Source organism: Larimichthys crocea, chromosome XII, assembly GCF_000972845.2.
Source record: "Larimichthys crocea isolate SSNF chromosome XII, L_crocea_2.0, whole genome shotgun sequence".
Classification (NCBI taxonomy): Eukaryota; Metazoa; Chordata; class Actinopteri; family Sciaenidae; genus Larimichthys; species Larimichthys crocea.
Window position 1 is genome coordinate 18,309,477 of NC_040022.1, and position 25,800 is coordinate 18,335,276.

The 25,800-nt window shown below is 40.3% G+C and overlaps 4 protein-coding genes across 5 annotated transcripts; 2 read left to right on the plus strand and 2 right to left on the minus strand.

Moving 5' to 3' along the window:
* The first annotated feature begins 12 nt into the window (after positions 1 to 12).
* zgc:55943 (Hypothetical protein) lies at positions 13 to 6,298 on the plus strand. 2 transcript variants are annotated; one of them, XM_019259105.2, is made up of 7 exons: positions 13 to 98; positions 234 to 417; positions 1,512 to 1,653; positions 3,058 to 3,137; positions 3,549 to 3,619; positions 3,736 to 3,799; positions 4,751 to 6,298. In XM_019259105.2, the coding sequence occupies exons 3-7, from the start codon at positions 1,563 to 1,565 to the stop codon at positions 4,787 to 4,789; spliced, it is 345 nt and encodes a 114-aa protein (XP_019114650.1). In that variant the 5' UTR covers positions 13 to 98; positions 234 to 417; positions 1,512 to 1,562; the 3' UTR covers positions 4,790 to 6,298. The 2 variants fall into 2 exon arrangements, with proteins under 2 accessions (XP_019114650.1, XP_010731619.1); XM_010733317.3 differs by having other exon boundaries at positions 23 to 98; positions 237 to 417.
* Positions 6,299 to 6,555: 257 nt separating this feature from the next.
* On the minus strand, positions 6,556 to 10,381 carry tsen15 (TSEN15 tRNA splicing endonuclease subunit). The gene is made up of 4 exons (XM_010733318.3): positions 10,179 to 10,381; positions 10,017 to 10,098; positions 7,472 to 7,607; positions 6,556 to 7,367 (listed from the first exon to the last, which is right to left on the minus strand). The coding sequence occupies exons 1-4, from the start codon at positions 10,251 to 10,253 to the stop codon at positions 7,196 to 7,198; spliced, it is 465 nt and encodes a 154-aa protein (XP_010731620.1). The 5' UTR covers positions 10,254 to 10,381; the 3' UTR covers positions 6,556 to 7,195.
* A 909-nt stretch (positions 10,382 to 11,290) lies between these two features.
* On the plus strand, positions 11,291 to 16,672 carry colgalt2a (collagen beta(1-O)galactosyltransferase 2a). The gene is made up of 12 exons (XM_010733403.3): positions 11,291 to 11,567; positions 11,890 to 12,000; positions 12,116 to 12,233; positions 12,313 to 12,447; positions 12,529 to 12,733; positions 13,362 to 13,481; positions 13,817 to 13,890; positions 13,981 to 14,087; positions 14,951 to 15,083; positions 15,190 to 15,317; positions 15,417 to 15,623; positions 16,337 to 16,672. The coding sequence occupies exons 1-12, from the start codon at positions 11,326 to 11,328 to the stop codon at positions 16,617 to 16,619; spliced, it is 1,863 nt and encodes a 620-aa protein (XP_010731705.3). The 5' UTR covers positions 11,291 to 11,325; the 3' UTR covers positions 16,620 to 16,672.
* A 3,578-nt stretch (positions 16,673 to 20,250) lies between these two features.
* Positions 20,251 to 25,233, minus strand: zgc:153115 (Krueppel-like factor 9). The gene is made up of 2 exons (XM_010733319.3): positions 24,377 to 25,233; positions 20,251 to 22,466 (listed from the first exon to the last, which is right to left on the minus strand). Exons 1-2 carry the CDS (start codon positions 24,894 to 24,896, stop codon positions 22,222 to 22,224), a joined length of 765 nt encoding a protein of 254 aa, XP_010731621.2. The 5' UTR covers positions 24,897 to 25,233; the 3' UTR covers positions 20,251 to 22,221.
* Between the last annotated feature and the right edge of the window lie 567 nt (positions 25,234 to 25,800).

The following is a 25,800-nucleotide window of genomic DNA, read 5'->3' on the forward strand; positions in this document are numbered from 1 at the left end:
ATGATGCACAGGGAGGGAGTGAGCTGGACGGAAGATCATGGTGCGCCGCTGAATTAGGCCCGAGTGGCAACTTGTAAAAACTTCCAGCGCATAAAGAGGTTGGAAAATCTGTTTTGTGTGTGTTTGGCGCTTAAAATAACAACAATATCTGCAGGGTGGAAATACATTTTCCAAATTAGCATTAGACTGTCTTGTTTATTTTCTAACCAGCGGGCACTGTTTCGCCGCTTTAGCAGAGTGTGAGGCCGGGAGCGCAGCAGACAGCTGGCAGACGGACTGACTGCATCTCCACTGCTGATGCCTGTCCTGAGCCGAGAGGTGCGGATGCGATCTGTTTGGGTCCTCCGTCTGGAGTGAAGCCTCTCTGATCTGTAAAACCAGAGGAAGGACCTCCCTAACGATGGACAAACCAGACAGGTATCCCAGCCTCGTTTATTCCACCATCTATTGTTTGTTTATTTGGTTCCGTATATGCGATATCGTGTCTGCCTTCCCTGCTGGCCGTGCAATGGCTGCTCTTTTCTCACCTTCTTCTGTTATTATTTGTTGTTTTGTATTTTTTTTCCCTCAATAATAAGATGATGTTTGAGATCCAGCTTTAAACAGGATGCATTTCACCCCTTGCATCTCTTGTTTCTTATGTTCCTGCCTGAAATGCTCCAAAATAGCCCAGAGATGCTCCGTTTGTGTGCTGCAGCTTTGATCGACATAAATGTTCACACTAAAGCAAGATATCAAGGAGGATGTGATGTGTGCGAGGATGGTGCAGCTGATCGTGCAGCTGTGCGGTCAGTGCGTAAGGATCAACGCACCATATGAGGATCAATCACTATGCATCCTGATGCCAAACGCCGCCAGGTCATTTGGTCTCATACACCGTTATGTTAGCCATATTGCTGCGGCTGCTACATGCCGATATAGCAGTGGAGATGAGAGCACTTGTACTCAGCCACAGATTAATCCTCTGAGCGACACAGAAAACCCCCCCCATTCATTAATAGAAATGACCCGGCGGCTTGGCACAGTGGCATCTTTAACCGCTTGAAAGGCCTTATTGTTGCGGGGCAGCTGGCACCGCCGTGCGCACGTTCTGATTGGTGTTTTCCCAGACCCTGCGTGTGCTTGCGTGACTCACAGCCCGGCTTAAAACGTCTATTTTATAGTCTTTTAAAATATATGTGTTTATTCTAGGGTGCGGTTCCTTATGACAAATTGATTATGATTTTAAAAAATGAGGGATTCCCAAGCTGGAGTTCAGGGGATTCCTTCCCCTGCAAAATAAAGACTTGATTTCCTCTAAGAGGTTTGGTTTGGATGATTACCGGGACGTCGCTCTCCTCTGGGTGTCTCTAACAAGGACAGACTCCTCAGATGATTTCCCCAGAGACAAAACATCTATCAAGAAGCCTTTCTGTGAATTGTGGCTTTTTTGGCTCACGGGGGTGGTCTTCGCTCACAAAATAAGTTTGTCAACTTGTCACTTGTCACTCCCTCCTATCTCTCCCTCCCAGGTGTGCCTGTAATGCTCAGGGGTGAGGAGGAGAGCAGCTGAGGAGGAAGAGATGGGCTGCACCTCTGCCAAGCAGGTGTCTGCCGTGCCCAACGGTGAGGAGGGCCAGAATAAAGCCTACAGCAACGGGGACCTCCTCTCCGGTCAGTGTGACTACATCTCTGTGTTCACACAATGTTCCACTTCTGTAATACCCTTAAAAATGAGGTGTCTGTCACTGTTTATCAATGTGGATCACTGCTGATGTTGAAGCCCCTTTGTGACAGAATACCTGAATTTTTACTAATATCCATTTTAAAATATAATAATGATAGTTCTCAAGAGTTTTTGCAGAGTTGATGAGATGGTCTTGTCAGGTCCTGTGATCCTACAGTAATGCTCCCTGATGATGATGGAACTCTTAATTAGTGCTTTATTAAATCCAGGTGCACATGAAAGGTCAAACAGAGACAAAATCTCATCAAGAGCTGTAACATTATGTTCTACAAAATGTTTCAAAATGAGCCCAAGATGACAAATTTTATGTTATATCTGATCTGAAATCCAAAGATGTTCACTTTGCACTAATGCAAAGCAATGTGCTACTTCTCACACCAGAGACGCTGGAACCAGGAATGATTTAACATCGTGGCATCTGTCAGTTTTAGCTGATAACTCAGCTTCAGTCGTTCCAGCTCTCTTTATAAATGTGTTTATATATAAATGTGTGATTTGTGAAACAGGTTTTGTCCAGGTAAAGAAAACACAGAAAAAAACACAGCAAGGATTAGTCACTGCTGGGATGTTAAAAAAAAAAAAAACTGGCACTGGAACATCAGTATTTTCAAATTTCAAATTTCCTGTTCTTGTATTAAAAAAAAATGCTGAGATGGACCTTTAAACTCTTCCAAATGGAGCCCTTCATTAGTGGCTTGTTAAGGAAGAAACATACAACAATTACATTTTATGTATATAGCACCAAATCATAATAGAAGTTATCTCATCACACTTTACATATAAAGCAGGGAAAGACCGTACACATGTGCCCACCATGAGCAAGCACTTGGCCTCAGTGGCAAGGAAAAACCTCCTTTAAGAGGCACAAACCTCGAGCAGAACTGAGCTCAAGGTGGGCGGCCATCTCCCGTGACCAACTGAGTTAGAGAACAGCACACATATAAGCCCAAACTTTTTGGCTAGTTGTTAGTGTTACAGATGAATAATAAACGGAAACTATCCGCAAGCTACAATAATAACTTTCTGCCCATCTGGCGATCGTCACTATGAGTCATAACCTGTATTTTCTTATTTCTGTGAGATAGAGGAGCGGGTGAGGAGCTGTTCATGTGTGGGATGTAGAGGCAGAGAAAAGAGGAGCTCCTGTGTTTGCCGCTTGCCAACCATTGTTAAGAGCAGATTTAGTCTGGAGCGTGACATGATTACTTTTGCCAAGTACTGAACTGTGAGAACTATTAACCCGGAGGATCAGAGCGGCTGTGAGTGGGTCGTCTGCTGTCACGTATTAATAAGAGGAGATGTGCTCTTCTCTGTCTCCCACTCTGTCACAGATGAGTACAAGATGAAAGGAGTGGAGAAAGTCAAGTACATCAGTGGAGACGAGGGAGGAGTGGACGGCCAGGACAGCACAGTGCGTGACTCTATTGTACTCTTTGTGATCTGTCCTACATCCATAATGGGACATTTACTTTATGATACGATGGCTTCTGTTGATCTGTTTGTAAAAATGGTGCACTTTTAATCAGAATGAGTCATAGCATAAACTCAGACACAGACACATTTGCATGCAGCACTGTGCTGCATATATCTACACATAAATGAGGACACACTGAATTATTTTAACACAATGCTAGAAAGTAATAGAGTTTGGATTAATACTACACATTTGTTACAATAAGTGTTTTTAGATCTAAATATTTATGAAATGATTTTGTTTTTGTCTCAGTCTGTGTTTTCCTTGCTCTGCTGAATAATGGGACATAAGACAACTTTTTCATCAAGTGATTTGATTGTGGGGTGTGTTTGTTTGGATGTCCTGCAGGAGAAAAGTGCTCTCCTCGGTAAAATTCAACACATGGAGGAAACAGGGTCAAACGGAAATGGAAAAATTCTGTAAGTGCCGCATACTCATATCATATAATGATTCTGTCTGTTCCATGCAGTGCACTTTGTTCAGTCATCATCTAAACTCACCAGGTTATCACCTGCTGTGTCTTTTGTCCTCACAGGAGCATCCACTCCTCAGAGAGTCAGCAAGAATTCTTCAGGATGTTGGATGAGAAAATTGAGAAAGTAAGGAATCAACACTGGAGCATCACTTTTTACTTTTTTTTTTTTTTTTACAAAAAGCTCCCGCTAAATGACATAATGGAGGTTAATCCCATCACTGCTGTAAATCTGTAGCGAAAGAGGACACAGCAGATGACATAATGATACCTCAAAACAGCCTCAATCTGTCACATCCAGTGCACTCCACTAGTGTGGTTATTTAAAGTAGTATAGTTGAAAACATGTTTACTGCAGTGTGAGTACATCTGGTCAAAGAGAGGAGTTGTTTTATGGTGAAAGATCCAGTTGAATCATATCCTGTGTGTAAGTATGAGGCTGCCTTTTTTCTATATTTTTCTATAAACTATTAAAAACACATCTATGAGCCACACTGTTACACTGGGCGATAAATCCCTTCATTAGATTGAACACAGGAGAGTTTATTTTTAGTCAAGGTCAAATACACCATTCTGCTGCTGGAAATACTCAACAAATGTATTTATCTACTACTAAAACTAGTCCTGGGACATTATTTAGTCTTTTATAAAAAATCTTGACATGTTTGAAGATTTATATCTTCTGATGGAAAAAAAAAACTTTCTCTCTTACTTAACTTACTCTTTACAACAAGGACCACGATGGAAATGAGTCTTTTTAGATTTTATTGTTTTATCATTGACAGTTTGTAGTTGTGTGATTTAATGTCCCCCCTCTCATAAATGTTAATAATAATAATGATAATAATAATCTAAGTTAAAATGATGACATACACTAAATGTTGTAATAATGTAATATAGGGTTTTTATCCAGTAGGACTGGGTGATAATTCAGCATTACCACCTTAATAACCTTCAGGGCGTGACTTGACCAGTTAATTTAATTCATTATTCATCTGAATATTTTACATATGATTTTGAATATGATGATACTGGAATGATATCAATACTGAGAAACATGTCACTGTTTTCATTACAGGGCCGGGACTACTGCTCAGAGGACGACGATATGACATAGCACTGTGGTCGTGTATCCATCAGTCCCAATATGAAAGAACTGTGACTCCAGTGTTACGGATGGACCGTACCATGTGTTTCCATGTCTGGGGGTGTGTGGGACTCTCCCTTGTATGTACATGCTTGAGAAAATTGGACCACTGACTTGAATCATGCACCTTTGCCCTTCTGCTCACAACCTTAGTTCCCACTCATATATCAAGAGAGAAATGACCAGCAGAATCAAAGATGGTTCAGTATTTATAGGTTTTCAAAGTTCTCAAAGGGAGATTTAGGTTCACCTCCTGGATGGCAGAGGACTTGGGATTTTCATTTGCTTTTCTGTACTTGCTTGGAGAAGTCATACATGGCTATCACTGAGACCTTTGTGGAGACCTATAAAACCATTGGACTGTTGCATAATATAACTTGCCAAGAGCAGAGGTAGGAAATGCTCATGTGGGCACTGACTCAAAGTAAAAATAACGTCTCTTATCTGCATCATTTTGAATATTTCATCCTTGAATGCCTCCCTGAAAAGACAAAGGGTTGGAAACTTCCTGCATTCCAAGACACAGTATGAACCTCTTTTCTACAGTACGTCGGCCAGTACATTGTGTTTGTCTGTCCATGTCTGTTTCTGCTATGATGTAGAGTATTTATGTTGAATAAGGCTCAGGGTTGAAGTGTTGTAATCTTTGTCTCATGTAGTCAAGTCCTTCCTCCCATTAAGACACTGTTGCACCATTAAAAAGACACTCATGCACTCACATAGCAGGGTTACTGATGTCCCCTGCTTCAGCAACTTTTCGTTCATGTATCTGACACTGCAAAATCACATATGTATTTCACTCACCAGTGTTATGTTGTTGTGTTAAGTTTATATGTTGATTTTTTTTTTTTTGTTCGTTTGTTTTTCTAGAAAAATAAAAAGTGTTTTTCGGTAACTTATCCACACAGCTGATGTTGTGTTACGTTAAAGAAAACTGACACTACCAGTAGAAGTGCAGCCGACAGAACCTCACATCATTTTGTCAATAATATACCCATTACAGCTCAGCCAACATCGGCGTTATTAATATTAATACCCCATTATTGCATTAACGAATGATAGTAAATATGTCTTGCATCACCATAATGCGCTGGAGCTCATGAAAATGCTTAAACTGGGTGATAAGATTGAAAACATAAAAGGACCGGCGTGTAAGATTTATGGCACTCTATTTACAGAATAAAATATGCTAAACAATGTTTTCATTTGTGGCGGAGTCCGCCATGTTGAACCACTATGTTTCCACAGTAGCCCAGTAACAGACAAACAAAACTAAACACTGGCTCTGGATAAGGCCTTCTGCATTTTTCCGCTTGTTTTGCAGCCACTGTCACATCTGTTTCATGCTAGGAAGTGGAGATGTGAGGCAGCAGGGCTGTAATCAGCAGCTAAACAGCAATGTCACTAAATCATCACACACTGGTCCTTTAAAATCTTTGCAAACATATTAATTCATCAAAAGTACCTTGCTGCCACTTCCAATTGGAGATAATTTAATATTATACTCTCCTTGTTAGCTTTATTTGGCTATTTACTTTTCCGGTATAGCAGTTACCTTTTTGATTTTGTCTAATTATTGTTGGTCACATTGATGAATGGTCCTTTCAAAATAAGGTACTTCTGTTGTTGTTGTTAAGGAAAAGAGTTGCAAATTTATTCAACTTATATAGCACTTTAAAAGCAACAGGTTTGAGCGCTTCAAAGAAACATATTTCAAAGTAAAAGTAGAAATAAAATGGTTGATGACAAACTTTACATTTATTAGGCGCAAAAGTGAATGGGAGTCATTTACAGGCATAAATTTAGGGATCCTTATCAAAAATGTTTGTTTTGTCTTCATAATTAAATTAAATATCTTCCATATATAGTCATATATTGCCAACAGCCCTGTCAGCCTCAATAATCCATGCAGGCTCTATTAGTAATGTACTCAAAATATTTTGTGGATAGCCTTGAATCTAACTCATCAGGACCTGTTCAAAGGTTTTGAGGAACGCATGTGACCACATACTGTGTGAACACATCCCTGATCGCCCTGAAGTGTGCATGCATACAACAGATTTCTCAAACATGGCAGTTTCAAATAAAACTCACTCTTTGGTTTACCTGTTCAAAGCTTATGGACACATGCAACCTTTTCCAATAGGTCAACAGTTTTAAGAGGTCACATGCCAAAGAGTTTAGAAACCAGACGTTTCTAACCGGCCCCATAGCCACATCCAGCACCTATAAGGGCTCTGTGGTTTGGTGCATTTGCACCTGCTGCCATGTTATCGGTACACCTTTGACTTTTTAGCAGCTAACACAGACAGAAAGACCAAATCTGCTCTTGTGTGGTTTAACAACAACACCAAGGCATCTTCTCGCTCCAGCCACTCAGCGCTGCTGCCGTCTCTTCCGGTGCTGCCGGCGTCCCACATCCTGAAAAGGACCTACCGGGGGATCAGGTGTCACCAACCCATCAGTCATCCTCTGGTAGACCAGGGTGGAGTCGGAAGCTACAGCACACAACAGCATGGGGAAGCCTCTGTCTAGTACGTGACGTATGCTGCATAGCAGAGAGGAGGAAGCTGTTAAGTTTGGGAAATGTAGGGAGATAACGAGGGGGAAGTGGCAGAAAAGAGCTCAAGAGCTTCTCTGGTGTCTCATTACCTTTTGTGGCTAACAGATCGATGAACAGGAAGTGGAAGAATCGTCTGGACTGGTGCTCCTTCCTTCTCCCTCCCTTCCAGCAAAATCACCTGCAGCTCAGGACTCTTGACACAAGACACCTCTTTCCACTGACGCACTGCGGATAACACGAAACACAGTGTAAGACACTGACTTAGTTACTTAGTCTACAGTTAAATGTAGTGACTCCTCTGAAGGTTATTACAGGCAGGTAGTAGGACTAATGACTGACCTGTTTTTATAGCCTTCCTCTGTGTATTACTCTCCATGCACCATACACCAATCAACTCAATTCAGAACTCTGTACATCGGTTACATGGACGATGAAAGGTTTAATGCAAAGGATAGCATAGGATTATTGTTTTTGAAAAATTATATGTCCATTTCAAATTTTAAGCCAGCAACACGTTTCAAAAAAGTTAGTACATGATCATGTTTACCACTCTGTCCACCTTAAATGAGTTCAGGTCCACAGAAGGTGGTTCTGTTTCTGGATCTGGTTTATATTTGGTTTCCTCTTTGCATGGTGGAGTTTCTGTCATTTGTGGATGCAGCAATGAATAATGAATATTGATGTAGTCCCGTCTGAAGATTACGGACATCCAGTGTCGGTTTTCAGGCCTTGTCCTTTGCGTACAGACTTCTTCTGATTCTCTGAATGTTTTAATGAGATTATGAATTGTAAATGATGAAATCCGCAGATTCTTTTTTTTTTAGAAACATCATTCCTAAATTGTTGACAGTCTTTCACACAGAGTGCTTGACTCAAACAGTTTTACACTCTTTTCTTGCCACTGTCCCAACTTTTTCTCTTTTTTAAATGTGTTGCTGGCATCAAATTTAAAATGAGCGTATCATCAGTTAAATATGGGGTTTCAAAGTTTTGCACATCACCACATTTTGTTTCTTTTCTACATTTTACACAGTGTGTCGACTTTTTGGAAACAGTAGTTGTAGTTGGAGCTTTGTTATTTTATTCTTTAAATGACTCACTTGTGTTGATTTTGTTATGCATTTCTATATTTTTACAAATCAAACAATAAAATTCACCTCCCATTGGACGTGAAATTCAGACAGACAATGAGCAGGGCTGCAGCTGCCATGTTTATGTCCTCAGTACTCATTACCAGAGGAGGCATTTACAATGATGGCTGAGTGTATTAGTCTTTGCCCTCAACACGTTTAACTAAGTTTTGAGACAAATGACCTGAATTTCATTAAAACGAAATAAACAGACTTCTTATTTCTACCTCATAATTATTTATTAAGGGTGGTGAAAGCTTTAAAAAATGATAATTGAGTGTGCCTGAAAGAGCACACTCTTTAAAACCTCTCTGGCTTATTCCTTGTCTTCCGTTTCTTCCATGTTTTTTTCGGTTCGCTTCTCCTCCCAGAGTTTTTGTCGCGCAAAACAGGTATCAAAACGACCGGCTCAGCCGGGAATCAATGGCTATGACCTTTCTAAGAGTTTCGGCAAACGGTTTTGCCAAAAATCGCCAAAAACCATGCCAAAAAATGAATGGGTGTGTATTGCGAGAACTTTGGAGAGCTAAAGTGAGTTATGTCATCGCTACAGTGGACAGAGAGAGAAAAAGTCGTCGAAAAATAAATTTGTAAACTGCGCATGTGGCCGCAAATGCACAGCTACAGACATGATTATCCCCTCAAACGTAGGAAAATTCGAGGCGGTCGCAGTGATAACACTGTTGAAGCTGTCTCTGTTATAGTTTTGGCTCGCTACGCGCTAATTGATCGACTACTCCCCCCCCACAGCTTCATAGACTCCCATGTTATTTTGAGCAGAGATTTTTCCGGAAGGAGCAGGGAGCACCTGTGCTTGCTCTGACTCTTGAGGCCAAAGTTTATACAATTTTTGCCTGAAACTTGGCAAGAACATGCTCCACGAGACGAGCATTCTTCTGGTCATTTCAGATTTTGGTTTGAGGCATACCTTCTAGGTTGTTTTTGGCCACCTTCGAGGGGGATCATTCAGACATATACTGTGCATCTCAGAGGGACAGACAGTGCATGCAGCACCTGCGACTAATTACTCTGACCTGCAGCTCACCCTGGTTGCTTGGCAACCTGAAGCATGCCTTTGACTAACTTTATTGAAGTCGCTGTATGATATCAGACTATCAAGACTACATTTTTAATGTCAAAATAAGAGTCCCTTCAAAATAAGAGCCCAGTAAAAAGGCAATGATGACACAGCTTGTTGTATTAATACTGAATTTTCTGAGCAGTGTCAGTAATAATGCATGGGGGCGACGGGGCCAGAGTCAGGCACACTCAAAATTTCTTTAGAAATTTTATCCTTGTCTCTCGCAGACACAAACACAGACACATAGATAGAGAGACAGGCAGACAGACAGGCATACGCGCGCGCGCGCGCACACACACACACACACACACACACACACACACACACACACACGTTTTTCAAAATAAGAGTCCCTTGTTCTAGTTTAATCTATAATGTTGGCAGATAAATGTACTGCCAGCTGCTAAACTCTTCTAAACTCACCCTCAGATAGATCCATGTACACAAGGAAAGCTGCGTGGACTTGTTCACTGTCCCCAACCTCCAGCTTCTCCATCAGGTGATACTAAACAAGAGAAAAACCCCTGTTTATTTATTTCATGATGCAGCTGCAGACCTCTGCATGCAGCACAGACTCAGACTCACGGTCGGATGCTGGAGGATCCAGTTCGGAGGTGGAGGTTTCTCTGACGCGTCCTCTCTGTCTGACGCTTCCGACATCTTAATTATTTAACTTATCTAAAGGATCAAAATACCAGCTCGTTAACCGCGACCTGACGGAGCAGCATGTGCCAGTGTGTTTGAAGTTTGGCCAGCGTGCCACAGTGTAAAAAGTCCGGTTGGAAAACGTTACTCACTCTTGTTTTCCGCGCAAAACGGCAGCTGCCTTACAGACACAACTCAGGGCAGGAAAAACATGAAACATTTAAAATGTATTTAATCCCTCTCTGCCATATATTTATGTTTAAATACATTAAACATGTTAATGGATTTTTACACGTTTTAATTTTTTTTTAATTAACTGATTATACATAATATTTACTGTAATATACCTTTTAATAACACTCCTACTTCTCTTCTTCTTCAACTTTTTAATCAGTGAGGCAAAAATGTCAATCTACCTGACTCATAGAGACAGGCTGCAGGCTGGGCCGACACTTGATGTACTCAAAAAAATATTTAGGCCACTTCTGTATTTTCAATTACATAGAAAATGTCCATTTGAATTACATAGTTTCAATAGAAATTAACTAACAAGCTTAATGTGAAGCAAGTAATAAGATTTATGTAAAAGTACTAATAAACTCTAAATGACTGCATTCATTTTCGCTGTTGGTTTTTGGGAAAACAAATTGGCTTTATTAATAGTGAATGCATAAACCTGGCTACTGTGTAGTGGAAGCATATTGAGTTTTTTAAAGTAAAGTAAATAAAGTGCTGTCTAAAAAAAATCTTCTTCTCCTCCTCTTCCTTCTTTTGTTATTATCATCCATTAATTTTCCATAACCACTTATCCTTATCATAGTCATGATGGGTTGGAGCCAGTCCGATCAGCCATCAGCCGATGTCTTCTGTGTGTGTGTGTGTGCCGATCAGCCATCAGCCGATGTCTTCTGTGTGTGTGTGTGTGTTTGTGTGTGTAGTTGTGTCTGTCTGTGTGTGCTATCATGTGTGTGAGAGTCTGGAGTCTGTCTGTCTCTCTCTCTCTCTCTCTCTCTCTCTCTCTCTCTCTCTCTCTCTCAGTTGCATCTGTCTGAGGCTACAGAGACATCAAGGTGCCCACGTTGGAAATATGCCTCTTGGATTTGTTGGATTCAGATTATACTTTTTGGTCTTAGCAGGAAAGTTCTTCCTGCACAGCAACACAGAGGAGCTGCCAGCTGATCATCTCCTCCAACCAACCCAGCAGGAGTCCTCTCTACTGAAGCCCACAGTGCTGATCACTATCCTGGCACGCAACGCTCAACACAGCCTCCCTTATTTTTTAGGATGCATTGACAGACTGGACTATCCAAAGGACCGCATAGCCATCTGGTAAAAATTGTTTTGTTGCATTGATCATTTGATTAAACTGTTCATATTTGTGAAAAAGGTAAGAAAATGTACTCTTAAGTTTTGGTTTATATATCTTTTTCTTCTGTAAGAATCACAGAGTTACAACTGAAAAGGTGCTCATATGATTTAGTGACGGTTAGATAAGATTCAGCAGCAACAACCTTTAACTGCACTGTGTGAATGTCATTCTTCACATTATGCAGTGCTGTTCACTCAACAAGTCATTCTCAGACAAGTGAGGAAACTATATGATGAAACAAACAAAGAGGTCAGTATTTAGTGATGTTGCTTATGATCTTAGGGCAGCCTCAGACCACAGTGTGGACAACAGCACAGCCATGCTTCAGGAGTGGCTCAGAGGAGTTCAACACTTGTACCACTCAGTGGAGTGGAGGCCCGCGGAGCAACCAAGGTGAATAAGTGTCTTCATTATCCTGATGGATCACATATTTAATAGAGTGCTAGTAAACCTGACATCCTCGGATCTTTTGATCCTAAACTATCCAGTTCCCCTCTTTGTCTTTCAGCTCTTATGATGATGAACAGGGTCCTAAACACTGGCCTGACTCTCGGTTCATCCATGTGATGAAGTTAAAGCAGGCAGCACTCAGAGCTGCCAGGCGTCTTTGGACTGACTACATACTGGTGAGACAGGCAAAGACCATGAAGCAGAAAGAATAAAGTATCTCACCACTCTGTCTCTGATCTATTCTTTGTCTCTCAGTTTGTGGACAGTGACAACTTGCTGACAAACCGTCAGGTGCTATCAGACATGATAGCAGAGAATCTGACAATTGTGGCACCCATGTTGGAATCAAAAGACCTTTATTCCAACTTCTGGTGTGGCATGACTCCTGAGGTAAGGAGACTAAAACAGAGTTTAGTGCAAAATATTAAGTGCAAACTGCAGGAAAATGGTTGTTCTGGGTCTTCTGCACAGGGCTACTACAGACGAACTCCAGTGTATATTCCCATTCGTAAATGGAAGCGTCATGGTTGCTTTGCAGTCCCCATGGTGCACTCCACATATCTGCTGGACCTGAGACGCAGAGCCAGCCAAGCATTGGCCTTCCACCCTCTTCACCCCGACTACCCCCACAGTGTAGATGACATCATGGTCTTTGCTTTCTCTGCACAGCAAGCAGGTCAGACCTTTGAGGATCATTTTGATAACAGATGAGACTTCGCTGACACCAGTTGTGTAGAAGTGGAAATAATTAATTGGGAATCAGAAACACTTTTGAGTTATATCAATTTAATATATTAGAGAGGTGACAAATTTGATTTAAAGTGTGTATTACTGACAGTATTACTGACATAGAACTTGAAACAGGATTGAGAATTAAATGATTGATGGCATTGTAATGCATTTCTGTAATATTTCAGAAATGTGTTTCAATACAGGAGACAAAAAAAAAAGTTTTTACAGCTTATATACTGTATACCTAAAATGTTGTAATGAATACTTTAAGTGTCTGCTTATATATACATCAATATATACTGTTGAGTTATATAATTTAATTTCATCTTTCAACATCTTAATTAAAAGTACAGCTTTATCTTGAAAAGTCATGTATAATTAGTTACTGTACTTTATGAAATGTATTAACATATGTTTATAAATATTGACTTTATTATCACTCCTTTATCATATCAATATAATATGTGTGATTGTGTTGCTAATGAATTTTCTTGTCATACCATATGGTATGTCATATGGTACATTAGAGCTGAAATCAGTCAGTAAGGCCTGACGTGTCATCTCCACTGCAGGAGTTCAGATGTACGTGTGCAACAAGGACCATTATGGATATTTACCTGTGCCCCTTAACCAAGACCAGACACTGGAGGAAGAAGAGGAGAGTTTTACCCACACACTGACGGAGGCACTCAGTAAGTACTTCTTCTAATTATTCATACACTGTAGTTGACATAATAATTCACTTTTTGGAGGCTCTCTATCTTCAGCCTCACTATTCTCACTGTTTCTTTGACCTGTCTGAGCATATTTGGTCTTTTCTGCTCTCACAGTCCTGACACATGTCTCACTCCTCTGTTAAAGCCCGCTGCCTCTCATTTCCCCTTTCTCCCACTCTTATTTGACAATTTCACATCAGTTAGATGTTGAACCGATGTAAGAAATTCCCTTGAAACCAAGGGACTGTGCTAGAAAATGCAAATTTACTGTACTTCATGTGAAATGTGAATATATACCTTTTACTCTCCAGTTTCCTACACAGTGGAGCCATCACAGTATGTGCACACTGTGCCTAAAGAACCAGCAAAGTTGGGATTTGATGAGGTATAGACACAATTATAAGCTAAAGAGATGTTTTTCCTTGAATGAAGTGTTTTTTAAGTGAACAGTCACTTTATTCTCCTCCACTTCTAGATCTTTCTGATCAATCTGAAGCGCCGGTCAGACCGGCGGGAAAGGATGCTGAGTACTTTGTCTGTCCTCGGCATCCACGTCACACTGACAGAAGCCGTGGATGGCAAGTATGACATAAAACAACAGTCCTTATTATGTGGTGGTGGAAGGTGCATTCAGATACTTCTATTAAAATATTTACCTACATAAAATTATAATATAATAAGTATTATCAAATGTAGACAAAGTATGAAAAGTAAAAGTTTTGCTCTTATTTTGAAGGACCTCTGTCAGACTATTATTTATATTTAAAGCTTTACATGATCTACACCTATGAGCCTGGGCACCCTCTTAGACCAGCTGATGGAGGCTTTCTGGTCATTCCCAGAGTCCGACTGGTGACCTGGTGACTAAAAGTAATTGGGCTTTTGCAGTTCAGGCCTCCAAATGCTGGAATGATTTACCTGCTGAGATTAGGCTTTTTAAATGTACCACTGCTGAATTTTATTTTATTTCATTTTTATTATTATTTTAAAATATATTCGACTTTCTAACATGTTGAAAATTACTATACAAATAAAGTTTTTCATTACTATTAGTATTATTATCATCTTTTATTAAAATTTATTTACATACTATTGGGTATTCTATAACAATGAATCACACTGTAAACAATGTAAAATCTTGATCTGCAAGGTAACTAGTAACTATATACAGATAGGCAACGTGTAGTGGAGTGAATGAAGTACATGTTCCTCAAAATTGTGCAGTACTGGAGTAGATGTAATTAGTTACTCTCTATCACATGATACTTTTTCTATATGACAGACCCGCTTTTGTCAATTGGCATTTATTAGTAGTTAGAAAATACACAATGTCTTAGTATTTATAGTACTTAGTATTACTGATTATAATACCTGTTTAATTTTAAATATTTTATTATATAGCTGGTTGTGATTTGAGGAAACATATTTGCTTGTGTTGTCCTCAGAGCCTTAAACTCCTCTCAGCTGCAGGCCATGGGTATAGACATGCTGCCTGGGTACAAAGACCCATATTCAGGCCGTGTACTAACTAGAGGGGAGATCGGCTGCTTCCTCAGCCACTACAACATCTGGAAACAAGTATGGCCTCACTCTGTGACTGCTTTCAACAAATCTTATACGATGTGCTGATGTGGCAGTTTGAAGAGGCTGTCCAGTGTTTATTGATGCTCTGTGGCGCCCTCAGGTGGTGCAGCAGGAACTGCAGCAGGTGCTCGTACTGGAGGATGATGTGAGATTTGAGCCCAGATTCTGCAGAAGACTGATGACTATTATGGAAAATGTACAGAGTGTGGGACTTGAATGGGATCTCATGTGAGTTAATTTGTGCAGTTTTTGTCAAATTTTTTGTCTCATTTCAAGTGTCATTTCTAGTTTTTAGTACACCTGTCACACCTTTGTGTCCTCATGAAGTTATGTAGGCCGTAAGCGTCTGCAGGTGAAGGAACCGGAGTACTGGGTGAAGGGAGTCAGCAACCTCGTGCACCCACACTACTCCTACTGGACGTTGGGATACGTCCTGTCGCTTAATGGGGCCAAGAAGCTGCTGCAGGCAAAACCCTTGAACAAAATGCTGCCGGTTGATGAGTTCCTACCTATCATGTTCAACAAGCACCCCAAGTGAGTCTCACCAACTGTGCATATAAATCAGTAGTGGAAGAAGTATTCAGACCTGAATTTTACTGTTGTAATTGTATTTTATGCAAGGCTGTAACTATTGATTATTTCTATGATGGATTCATCTGCTAATTATCTTCTTGATTAATCGATTGATTGGCTGGTTTGTAAAAACTAAAATGGTATAACAATTTCCCAGAGCCCAAAGTGACACCTTTACAATTCTTTTTTTATGTCCAACCAGTACAGAATGTAAGTTAATTCAAGTCAATGACATTAAATTAAAAATATTAAAACAATTAAAAAAGGGAAAGCAGCTAATCTGTACATTTGAGATTCTGGAAACCTTAAATGTTTTACATGAAAATGACTTAAAGGATTATCAAAATAACTGCCAGTCATTTTTATTCGACTGATTATTCGACTTATCATTTCAGCTTTACTTGTAAATACTGTTAGTTTCATTAATGACAAAATGTCACCTTTTCTCACATCAAAAAAATGAATTTGTAAAGCAACTTGTAACTAAAGCTGTCAACCAATTGTAGTGCAAAAGGTTCAAGATTTCTCTGTGAACTGTTGTGGATTAGAAGTATAAAGTGGCTGGAAAATACTCAAATAAAGTAAAAGTACCTCAAATGTGTACTTAGATATATCAAACCACTGACATACTGTATGTTATGCAATGAATACCAGTTAGTTCCTTTTCCTTTCAGTGACGAGTACATGCAGTATTTTGAGCAGAGGGACCTGAGTGCGTTTTCAGTGGAGCCTCTGCTGCTCTTTCCCACACACTACACTGGCCAGCCGGGCTACTTCAGCGACACAGAGACCTCTACCATCTGGGACGATGAGGCCGTGGGCACAGACTGGGATAGAGATGGAGCCAAACGCCAGCAGGTGCAGAAAACTGAGAATGTAGGGTTTAAACCTGTGGCTCCTAATTCTGCCTATGGTGGCATACCTCAACTCTCTGCAAGTGGAAGAGATGAACTCTGAGGGGCACACCATGCCCGTTTAACTTCCTGGGGGTTACATTTAGTAATAAGGTCCCTACCTAACTCTGTTCCTCCTCTTCTGAGAGGATTTAACAGGTTTTCTGTGTTCATCTGTAAGCATAAAACAGAAATAATAAAAATATAAAAACTACATTTTTGCACAAGGGCCCTCTTGAAGACCCACTTTAAAGCTTCAACCATCCCAGTTGATATTGGGCTTTGGCTGTGCATATTAAGTAAGTAAGTGATCAATTAAATTAGCACAAATCAGCTTTGAGCCTTTGAAGGCTCATGGAGCTGTCGCACCACACACCAAGACCACCTGTCCTAACCAGCACTGCAAACAACAGAACAAAGTTACATTTCCTTCAAGATCAATTGTTTCCATGTAACAAATGCTCAACATACTTACATACAGCTGTTTCTTAATTATATTTGTATATACAGTACTATCTTTTTTCTAGTTCTAGTTTCTAGTAAATTTCTAGTTAAGATATAAAGTTTCTAATTTTGACAAAATCCTTTTCATGTGATAACATATTTTCTCGTCATTACTAAATGCTGAAAACAACCTATGGAGGTTTCTTGTTGTATGATAATGTTTATGTAACGATATGTTAAAACATAAAAAATATTTTTTCCAGAACATAAAATGGATATTATTGAAATAGGAAATGTTTCATATTGTAATAAAAAAAAACTGTACATGTTTTGGGCAGTAATATGTAAATATAAAGGTATATAAATAGAGGAGCCTAAAGTTTTGGGGTAGGTCAGGAAAAAGAGGAAAAAGTGTCTAATAGAGAGTGACCCAAAATGGAGACTTGAATTCAGTCCTCCCACTCATGCCAACATTTATCCAGTTAAAGTTCAAAGACAGCATCGGGTGCATTACTGTCACTTGTCTTTAAACAATGGCAACATAATAATTAAAAAAGCACTTTTCCAGGCACTCAAAGGCACTTTGCAATCACAGATGTGTCAGGGAGAGGGGGCAGCTACAGAGAAGGCTCCATTACCCCAGGTTAAGTGCTTGGTCCTGCGTGTTGGAGTCAGGAGATTTGCATCAGAGGAGTACAAACTGCAGGACAGAGTGCGATGGTGGAAGATTTTAAACTAGTACTGGTGTGATGTAGTCATGGGTGTGGGTGAGCATGCAAGCAGGAGAGTTTTGGATGTACTAGAGTTTATTTGGATGGTGTGCCATAGTCATATTATAAATGACCATTTGTTTAGGCTGATGACCCACAGTGAAGATTCTGCTATGACTCTTTGTACTTGTCACATAAACTCATTTGTTTTTGTCTTCTTAAGGCTGACTGTTTCTAAAGTTTTCCTTGAATGTACTGAAAGTGCAACCTCGTCGAGCAGAAGAAACAACACACAGAGAGATGAACACAGCAATCAACGAGGATTTTTATTTCTAAAAAAAAAAAAAAAAAAAAAAAGCAATGGTATTCTCATGTCAAGCAAACAATGGAACCATTTCATTAGTACTGTTCCATATCACAAAATTAGTTATGTAAAGAATAATTAAACCACACAAATGATACATTTTTTTTTGGAATAAATTAATCGGCATAACAAAAGAAATAAAACATGCTTGTACTTAGGTGTTGAACAGGAAACATTGAAGCTCAAAATTGAAGACACCTGAGAATATAAATATCAAAACAGCTTGTTGCAGCAATTATTTAGTTCCACAGTTCCTCCATAACTAAAGCTTTGATAAGAGGATTTTTAAAAATTACATTAATGTAAAAATTAGGCATCAATTTAAAAAACATCCGTTTCTGTACAATGTGCATATCTGAATTAGTGTGGTGACAAGAAACTATCGCATTATTATCTTTTCCTCTGTGAGGCAGCACAGCAAAAATGTAATCCCAACTGGATAATGCTCGTCTGTCATCAAACCACATTCAGTGATATGAACAAATAGATTTGGACTGAGCTCTTTCTATTGAAATCTGCAGTGAAGTGACAGTCTACAGGTATTTGTTTTACATTTTAATACCATTTTTTTAAGCCTCTGCATGAGCCAGCAGTGACTAAAACCCCTGCTGGACTCTGATGACAGGGGCTGTTGGTGCAGGATTAAACCACTAGATACATTTGCTACTGTCTATTAACAACAGAAGTTCATTGAGGCAGGGAAAAGGGAAATTCTGCTGATACACAGGTAGTAGTGATGTTGCATATAAAGACAAGATAAGGGCAAGGGTACACAACAGACCATCTAGCTGATATAAAGACATGTTTTGAAATCCAAGGCTCAGTGGCTTTATAGGAATTTCTGAAAGACAGGTTGGATGGATTTTGTACAGACACCGCCAAAAAAACTGAGGTATGTTCTTCTTGTGATATTATAGCTTTGAGACAGTCTGTGTGAGAAGACACTCCCATCTGTGAGGAGAAATGAGAGGAAATATGTCCATTTGAAGACGTAGAAAACATGTATATTGTGTGTGTGATCCTTTGTTAAACAGTCCACGTGTTCATGATTGCTGCCAGCAGCAACCAAAAACTCATCAGATTGAACCTCTGGAGGAGAAATTTGTACAAAACTTCAAAGAGTTGCATCGGCTCCAGTGAGCAGAGCTCCCATTAAAAAGAAATAAACAGTGAAATGATATATGTAGATGGTTTGACAGCTGAATGAGGAAGACGTCTGCAGTCTCCCTCTTTGATTTTAGCGGGGAGGAGACAAAGTCAACAGATCTGGAGACACAAATGAAGCGTGTTCCATTTAGAAAATAAAATACACAAATTCCACGAGAGATGGCCTGAATGACTAAGCAAATACAAAAAAAAAAAAAAAAAGAAAGAAAATAAAAACTACCCAGTTATTTTTATCACGCGTTCTAAAGCACTTGGACAAAAGGCAGTTTTTACAAACCATTGGCTATCAACATATTCGCAAAGTTCCACAGTGCTTGCTTGTAGAAGCATAGTAACAGTGCAAGCCATTACACTATTCAGCCAAACACACCTGTAAGAAAAAAGTGCCATATTGCATAATGAGTATCTGTAATGAGCCCACAGGAGGGCATATATACCTGTACAATGGTCCAACTGTAAACATGGTGCAAAGTAGTTATGACATAGTTTTAAGGCTTTCAGATTTTCCTGAAGAAATGTTGTTCTCTGAGATAAAGGAATATGTCCATGAGCTGGACGAACAGTGTGGAAAAACTCAACCTCTCCCCAGAATGAGACCTGGACACTGGATGTACTCTAATAGAGGTTAAGTATCTAAATTACTTGAGGTTTGCTTGATTCAGTTATACGTTTGGGGTTGTTCCTGAAATATATGATGATTAGATGCCAGTTTTCTCAAATGTACTTTACAGGTCCACATTGGTCAAACATAGTAACATTTCTTCATCACAATCAAAGTGGACATTTTCACTTGTCAACACAGGTGTAACTAATAACATTAATGACTGCATCCTGGTCTATGTCAGCGTGTCATTGAATCCCCCCCGTGCTGGTTCAATGACATGCCGACATAGACCAGCGCTATCGTTAACTTTATTAGTCGCACCTCTGTGTGTGTTTGCTGCTTCGACAAATCAAAATGTCACCATCAATAAAAGGTCACAGCTTTCCTGAACGGGGCCGCATTCAAAGAAAGTGGTGATGAGAAATGTACTTTACCAGTTTTTATACCAATTTTGCTTCTCATACAAATAGTTCTAACAGCATTATGTGACATTTATCTGCTGCTTAAACTGTAAAGAACAAACACCTGGCACACCCAATCCTGAAATGTGTTCTGGCGTCTGATGGATGCTTTTACTTTGAAAGGCAGCAGGCTGAAAGTCAAGCTCAACTCGTGTCATCTTTTTTTTCCCTCCCCAAAATATTTTGATACTGTCGCATACACACTCCCCCCCACCCCCAATTCTGTCGCTAACAAAAATGTAAATAAAAAAAAACACATACACACTGACACTCACAGGCAATGCCATCCTATCAAGTGTATACTGTCACCCCTAATATAAGGACTACAATTCATCACGTATTAATTCTGCTGCTAGTAGCATTACCAGTTTTCTATATTAAAAGCTTGAAGCTTATATACAATTGCATCAGTATTAGACGTTACACATCTGTGTATTATGTGTCAGCATTTCACGGGTGATAACTGATCTAGACTTAAGGATGGCATGCAAACAGCACTTCTACAGTGAAGTTTGATCCACTTTCTGCCAAAATTTATATCGGATCTATAATTAAACTGGATAAACAAACAAACAAAAAAAAAAATTACAAATCGCCTCAATGATGGTTACTAATGCAATAAAAATAAGAGGAATGTGCCACCACTAAAACTTTTATATGGAATCAGCAAAGCTAAAAGAAAACAAAAGCTAAAAGGCTTCTAGTCACTGCCTCGCTAACTAACATCAAAATATTGTGCGACTCATGGTAAAGAAATATTACCGAAGAGCGCAATAATCTACAAATTAACTACAAGAAAAACAAAGGAGTTTTGGCTGATTTCTACAGAAAATGTGAAAAAAATCCCTGCAATCTGTGAAAGCATTTCAGTTAAAGATAATGAGGTTATTTTTTTATTAGGGTTGGGTTTATTTTATTGATTCCAATCTGCTTAATGATTCCCGTTCTCATCGAATCCTGAGTGAGAAAAGAAACCAAAGTATGTTAAAGCAAAAAAACATGTTTATTTTCATAAGATTTACGCTGCTATTAGCATGTAATAAATGAGGACGTATTTTGTGATTTGTTTTTGGTTATAAAAAAAAAGAAGATATAAATATTCTCTGCTGTGACCTGCGAAGGTTGAATGATTTAGGTTAGGTTTTTGCTTTCCACAGCATCTAAGCCTAATAATATAGTCGTATTAAGCAAATCAATGAGCAGGAATGCTTCATATCATTGGTTTTACAGAATTTTTGCATCAATGTGATGAAGTACCTTGATTTGTCCTGTATTTAATTCAGTGGATTAACCGAAAAACAGACATTGCCATCTTGTTATTTGATCTATAAAAAGGTTTCACCATTTAATTTCTCTGTGTCATGATACAGGACATCAAAAATGCTTCATTCTTTGACCATTGTCCAACTGTGGTGTCATATTAGACCTTTTTCCCTTACATGTATTTACTGTCATGCAGTGATTACATTTCACTGCATCGTTACTGTCTTTATGCTACCATACCATACTGTAAACATTATACACATGCTTTGATACACGTGTAACCGGCAATAAAAATGAAGCGCGGTACGTACAAACTTTGCATTCAGGAAACGATAAGAGGAATCGAAAAGCACATTTCTTAACGAATCCCAAGTTCTTTTAGATTTGGAACATTCTCTATACCCAACCCTAGTTATGGTGAGCAAGTGGATAGTGGTCGCATGACTCATCTGTGTGGATGGAGAGACACTTCCCCCCCCTGACATCCAGCTGTGTGTGTGTTGGCTTGTGTATTTGTGTGTTATGTGCACATTTTCGAGTACAACACAGCAATGCTAAATCCTAATCAGTGGATCTGATTGTTGTTGGTTAATTTGAAGCCACTGTGACCCTTCTGTGTTCCTGCCATGAAGCCCCTGGCCAACCCACACCATCTAATGGAGCGTTGCTGGGCTGGTGGAGAAGGATGCGCCCTTGTTGCGTCCCAACATGGAAGGCTGGAAGTCAGGGTGGCGACGGGCATGCTTGATCAGGTGGTCGCTGCGCATGAAGCGCTTATCGCACAGTGGGCAGAGGAAGCGCTTTTCCCCCGTATGGGTGCGGGTGTGGCGGGCGAGCTCATCAGAGCGGGCGAACTTCTTCTCACAGTCGGGCCAGGTGCATGGGAAGGGCCTCTCACCTGAAGCACAGAGGCAGAAAAGAGGGGGGAACACTGTGAGAACCATGTTGTTTTGCATTTAAAAACAAACTTTATAACTTTACAGCCACACAGTTTACACTACAAGCATGTCAAGGATTATTTGGATTACTTAGGAGGGTGAAGCTAGATTCACCTTGTGCCACATCACTTATTCTTGTTTATACAACTATTACAGCAAACTGGGATTGCAACAATGCAGTGCATTGGTTATATAACAATCTGCAGATCTCCTAGATTAATTTATTATTATTTGGTCTGTAAAATGTCAGAAAATAGTGAAGAAATGTCCAATCAACAGTCCAACATCCCACAAATATTACACTTATTAAAACAAGACGCAAAGAAAAGCTACAAATCGTCCCAAACTGGGATTTCTGGTTAATTGTATGTTGACAGACTAATCAATTAATTGACAAACTAAAAAGTTTCAGCTCTAATATGTGCAAGTGTAACAGCTGTGTAGGTTTTTTTTTTTAAATCTCTCACACATTACATGTTAAATAACGGTGAGGCAGACCACTTAATTGTTCCAACATTAATGCTATTTCATTTATATAGTTCAACTTGTGCAAGCATTGTTGTAACATGTTCAATAAAGCTTAAATGAACAATGCATTGCAGAGTGGGTTTTGTTTACTAAGAATTTATCACAGCAAACATGCATTCATTAGTAAAACATTGGCAGGAAATGTGACTAAAGTGTTGAGTTCAGAGAAATATGCTGTCTGCGTTACTTTTATTAATTATGGTGCGGACAAAAAAAAAAAATCCATTTCGAGTTAAATACACGACAGGACATATCTAGGATTTAGATTCCCCAGATTAGTCTTCCTAAGCTACTACCAGCCTTAATCTGCCACAGGCAACATGAGTAAAACCAGGATAAACGAGTAGGATGCTCGGTGCCATTTTCAAGATCACAAAGCCAGGCCACGTTGTTGTTGTTGCACTACTGGGCGTTCCCACCAGAGTTTCTTTGAGCTGTTTCCTGTCCTTAATCCGTGTGCGCCTGCTCAGTGACCCTGAACGCACCAATTCCCCAATTTATTTGGCCAAAAAAAAAAGAAGCACATTTTAACTTGGTAGGGAAGCTCTGCTTTTAATTTGGCAGGTGGGCGTATTTCAAACTACGTCTAGTTTTTTTTTGTTTGTTTTACGTGGCATAACACACGTCTGAGGAGTTATTAAACGCATGTGCGACTATATATATATATATATATATATTCACTCATTATTTACTCAGCAAACACAGGGGAAAAAAAGTGTACATCATCATACACATGGGTGGCGCATCCATTATCGGACGCGCCTCCTTCTTCGCCTGCCCTTCAAACGTTTTATCAATTATTTAACACATCCCAGACAGTGAAGTCCATTTCAACTCGTCAGCACACTCCAGCAAGAGGAAGAAACAGTAAAAAAAAAAAAAAAACTGTCGAAACATCAAGCACTTGCTGCTGCCATCAACAGGACAGACTGTGACCGACAATGAACTCCCAAGCCTCGACGTTAAGGTTTCGTCTTACGTTCATTTCATATGCAAATCCAGCAGGGAGGAAGACCTTCGTCACCGGTTTTAACGTCCAGCCCAGTTCTTTTGTTAGTTTACTTCTTTGTCAGAGTCTCTGAAGGGGAGTTTTCTGTCTTTCCCTCTTTGTTTGGCCACATTATTGCACCAAGTTGGGGGGGTAAATGGAGAAAACACTGCCGCTATCACCACGTTACTATAAGCTATTCTCATGCAGTACAAAAGAGCACAGCGCTTCCCCCATATTTATCTCAGATAATGGTCATAACAACATGGACGTCCGCCACAAAGCAGAAGTTAAGTTTATAATCACTTAGTACACAACACGTGAGCTGCTGCTCACAACCAAAGTGTTCCGTACCTGTGTGTGTCCGGATGTGTGCCTTCAGGTGAGACGATTTCCCGTAAACTCTGTCGCATCCGTCAAAAGTGCACTGATGTCGCTTCACCGGGGAGCGCGGGGCCCCCACGCCTCCGCCTCCTCCCCCCCTCAGCTGCTGCTGGTGGTGGTGGTGCTGCTGTCCGGGGACCGGGGTGGCGGAGGGGGTCATGGTAGGGGTGGTCGGATCGGACAACGTGGTGTAACCGCTCTCCCCACCACACGAGGAGTTGCTGCTCTCCGAGTAAGCCGACATGGGGCGGAACTTACCGTGCAGGTCGGTTAGGATACCGGCCACCGCCATCATGTTCGCCCCCTCCAGCCTGAGCGTCTCCCGCACTTCCCTGTCCTCGCTCGACCCATCGGGCTCCCCAGGGAGCAGGCCCACGGTGGCCGGCTGGCTGGCGGGGGCGACCGGGGTGGGTCTGTGCAGGACTGGACCGCTGGATATCGATACCAGACACTCGGCAGCAAAATAATCAGATGAAGCAGTCAACGACATTGTTATCTGCCTTGTTTTGTTGGCTTCAGAAAAAAAAAAAAACAACGAAAAAAAATCCGCCAGGAGGGGCTAACGGTTAGTCTGATCCCGACCTCGTTTTCGTCAAACTCGACGAACCAACCGTTTCCAGCTGCGCCTTGTTACCGCCATACAGTGTATCAGTACTTTGAAAACGACTAGGCAAATCAAAGAAAAGGCACAATTGAGGATAACAATGTGCTAAAACGGTGCCAGTACCTCCGACCCAACATGCGTGTCTCTCACCGTCTGACGGTTCATTGTGTCTGAGCCTCCGAGAAGCCGGTCAAACCTACGCCCCCTGGTCCGGAATATGGATGAGTTCAGGGCCTGTCTGTTAAAAATGCGTGGAAGATGTTTTTGTGTTTAAACGTCTACAAAAGCCGCACCAATACTTTTATTTTTCCTCCAATATCGACTTGATAAGTGATACATTTAACTCGCTACCACACAGCAAATTACAAATGTTAATATAAAAAAAAGAAACGGGAAAACGTAGCATTTACTTCTGTTCTTCAAGCGTTTTTATATATTATCTCAAAATCCCACGTATATATATGTGTATTACTGCATGCTAAAGCATACCGTATCATAATTGTTTTAACAAACTACACTAACACTACTCTTTCATAGCCTAAAAGTTGGGGTGATATCGGGTCTAACGGTATTTTTCAGCGGAAGTCCTTAAATGCTGTTTTTTTTCTGTGTACGTGAACGCAGCATCCGCCAGCAGCACGCAGTGCCTGACGTCGCTGCACGGGCGTGGACCGCGGCGGCGGGTACATCGTGGAGAGTAGGTGGAAGGCAGGCAGGCAGCTTTGGTAATGATGGGGGAAGGAGATGAGGATAGAGGGCGTGTTGGTTGAATTAGTTTGTGCTCAGTCGG

Coding starts and splice junctions, on each gene's coding strand:
- zgc:55943 (XM_019259105.2), top strand. CDS start 1,563: ATGGGCTGCACCTCTGCCAAGCAGGTGTCTGCCGTGCCCAACGGTGAG. Junction 1,654..3,057: donor CAACGGGGACCTCCTCTCCG/GTCAGTGTGACT, acceptor ACTCTGTCACAG/ATGAGTACAAGATGAAAGGA. Junction 3,800..4,750: donor TGGATGAGAAAATTGAGAAA/GTAAGGAATCAA, acceptor TTTTCATTACAG/GGCCGGGACTACTGCTCAGA.
- tsen15 (XM_010733318.3), bottom strand. CDS start 10,253: ATGTCGGAAGCGTCAGACAGAGAGGACGCGTCAGAGAAACCTCCACCT. Junction 10,099..10,178: donor GGATCCTCCAGCATCCGACC/GTGAGTCTGAGT, acceptor TCTCTTGTTTAG/TATCACCTGATGGAGAAGCT. Junction 7,368..7,471: donor CGATCTGTTAGCCACAAAAG/GTAATGAGACAC, acceptor TCTGCTATGCAG/CATACGTCACGTACTAGACA.
- colgalt2a (XM_010733403.3), top strand. CDS start 11,326: ATGCCTCTTGGATTTGTTGGATTCAGATTATACTTTTTGGTCTTAGCA. Junction 12,448..12,528: donor GGTGTGGCATGACTCCTGAG/GTAAGGAGACTA, acceptor TCTTCTGCACAG/GGCTACTACAGACGAACTCC. Junction 15,318..15,416: donor GGACTTGAATGGGATCTCAT/GTGAGTTAATTT, acceptor GTCCTCATGAAG/TTATGTAGGCCGTAAGCGTC.
- zgc:153115 (XM_010733319.3), bottom strand. CDS start 24,896: ATGTCGTTGACTGCTTCATCTGATTATTTTGCTGCCGAGTGTCTGGTA. Junction 22,467..24,376: donor ACACATCCGGACACACACAG/GTACGGAACACT, acceptor TCTGTGCTTCAG/GTGAGAGGCCCTTCCCATGC.